At 34.1% G+C, this 2,756-nt stretch overlaps 1 protein-coding gene across 1 annotated transcript in view; it reads right to left on the bottom strand.

Moving 5' to 3' along the window:
* LOC108578133 (putative thiamine transporter SLC35F3) overlaps window positions 1-2,756 on the bottom strand; it is a 28,343-nt gene that overhangs the window by 20,162 nt on the left and 5,425 nt on the right. Inside the window, exons 6-8 of the mRNA XM_017941397.1 lie at window positions 2,754-2,756; window positions 2,414-2,603; window positions 80-174 (exon numbers count right to left, since the gene is read on the bottom strand). The exon at window positions 2,754-2,756 is cut by the window's right edge and continues 129 nt beyond it. Coding sequence (XP_017796886.1) covers window positions 80-174; window positions 2,414-2,603; window positions 2,754-2,756 — 288 coding nt within the window. The remainder of the gene's footprint in view (window positions 1-79; window positions 175-2,413; window positions 2,604-2,753) is intronic.

Raw genomic sequence — 2,756 nt, 5'->3', positions numbered from 1 at the left:
CCAACGCTGTAAAATCGTGATATTGCACAATTATCAAATAATAATAATCGTATGTTAACTTAATTCGTCTCATTTTTACCATACCAGCGGATACAGGTACAGCAGTAATCAATCCTAGTGTAATGAACAAGTCGTAGGTCAGGGCAATACTGAAGTTACCAAGCATGTTTGCAACTAACAAATAACAATAGAATATAACTTTAATGTCTATCTTCAAACCTTTCTTGTATCCAGAATACCTCAAAATTAGAACATATATCAATTCTTCGTATCAAAATAAAACAAAAGGTTGTTCATCATTATGCATTTTAAAACTTCACTTTACATGCTCCTTAATTCTGTTATACACATACTTATGTAGTACAGAAACATTAACCAATATTGTGTTTTAAAAGGAATAGTTTTGCATGATGAAAAAGCCATATAAATGATTTTATTTGCAGATAACAGTATTGCTGAAAAACCAGCAGAATGAAGAAGAAAGGCCAAAAATTATGAAAAAATGATAAAATACTTGTTGAAATAGAAAATACACATTCATTATTTACAGAAATGATTTTACAAAATATCCTTATACAGATACAGTGCGTTATAGGAATATTCACACCTCCTCAATTGTTGATTTTAAATAATTAATATATTTATTAGAAGATGAGTTTTAAAATCCTTATCAATTGAAATATAATATTTAAAAAAGTAACATCGAACTTTAAAGACATTTACTGCTTATTAAAACGAACAAACAAATTTAATAAACATGACTTTAAAGAACACTTGCATTTGGTTATAAAGCTTTTTTATTTATACATGTATGTTTAATTATGAATGTTGGGAATGCTCCCGCGTGCGGGGCCTCAAACAGAACCACCGTCAAGTGGCGCCACCTGCTCGCCAACCTTCCAAAACGTTTCTTTCTTTCTACGCGCTGTTCAGTCTTCACGTTTTCTCCGTACCGGTCTTGATGCAAGTACGTGATAATCTCATTCGGTTTGATATTTTACCGTTATTCGCTGTTTTCACAGGGTCTCAATTTCAACAGCTTATGAACCAAAGACTGCGGTGAACAGTGCAACGGAAACACACGTCAAAAAAGAAAAAACAACGCGTAAAAACACGACGTCGGGCACAATTTAAGATTAAACTCACACGGACCACATATTTACGATTATTTTACAGTTATTGTGTGACTGGGCTATCGATAGAATTAACCACTCACGCATCACTTTTTAGTGATCACTTGAAATTCGTGTCGACGACAAAAAACCACACCACAAACTTAATATCAAAATGAATTTCGAAGAAGAAGTACTGTTGTTACTTTTATTATTACGTCGAAGAAGACGGCGTCGTAAAAATAGAATTTGTTGCGTTCATCCTATAATAGGAAATAGAAACGAAAGCCAGTGAACAACACAAACAACAAAACACGTGTTAGCGGCGAATGGTCGGCGTGTCGCACTGTGTGCGTTGTACTCAATCATCGACGACGACAATTTATGACGACGTATATATTCGACGCATATATTTAATATATATACAAACATATGTCGACGACCGTCGAAACTGATTTCATTTAGTGGTCCGTATGAGTACTGTTATGCGTTTTCATATTAATTCATGCCCGCCCTCAAGCTAGCACTATTTTATGGTTATAATGTGTCCCTAAGGTGGTTTTTGATACAGTCGGGGCTTCCTCCCTCATTCTGGGCATTAGACTGGGTCGGAATAAATGCCCGACAAACAAACTGGATCGATGAACTCTCTCATGAAGAAGTCACGATCGAAGAAGTTCCAAACTTTGGCGGATTGAGAGAATTCGGGTGCGAGGCGTACTGTCTGAATCAACTGACGAACGCGGGAAAATTGAATTTACGCGGAAACAGGGGTATCTTCTTCGGATACGCGAAACAGTCCAAAGAATTCAGAGTGTGGATACAAATTCTGTATCAATTAAATTCATTTAAAGACATTATGTATTTAACAGATAAATCATACGTTATTTATGAAGCCAGCAAAAATAATTTATCATAACATATTGACATTCTAAAACAATTTACGATGCAAAATGAAAACCAAATTTTTTGAGTTACATCACTTGAGAAACATATACGACCTATGTATCGAAACACCCTTACCCACTCAATATTATATTCCAACTATAAAATAATAGAAGACTTTTAATTTCTTACGACACGAAGAATTCGTATATTTATGCATGTATTGTAAAACAAAAGAAAAGTCTGACAATGTTCGGATTAATGTTGTATCATACATGAAAGAATAAACGTTGTGAAATTTAGAACTTAGACTTTCTGTATTTTAGAACCTTAGAAATCTCCCTTAGACTTACGCAATCTTAATTTTGAGGTAGATTCTGGGTAATAAACTAACGTTAACCGATAGGAATACTAACCGAGATGCAGAATACTTGCTGAAAGTAATGCTGTCCATGGCAACCGTCCCCAATGTACACTTTCTGCTCCCGAAAAGTAAAGTGCCAAACAAATTGGCCATAACAACGCAGCATTACACAACCCGATAAGAGAAAAGAATAAAGACATTTGACCAAACGTTGTTTCTCCTATGACTTTTTTAAACAGCACCTAGTTTAACATTATATCAATTCTTCTATACTAACCAATATACATACTTTTTATCACTTTATTTTAATCGTTCGTTAAAAAGTATGTAAGCAGTAAAAATAACAAAAATAAGAAGTGGCTGTAACTTTGGTAACATTTGAAAATACTAGCTTT

Source organism: Habropoda laboriosa, unplaced genomic scaffold (assembly GCF_001263275.1).
Source record: "Habropoda laboriosa isolate 0110345459 unplaced genomic scaffold, ASM126327v1 scaffold1329, whole genome shotgun sequence".
Lineage (NCBI taxonomy): Eukaryota > Metazoa > Arthropoda > Insecta > Hymenoptera > Apidae > Habropoda > Habropoda laboriosa.
This window is presented reverse-complemented; position numbering and strand designations above follow the sequence as displayed.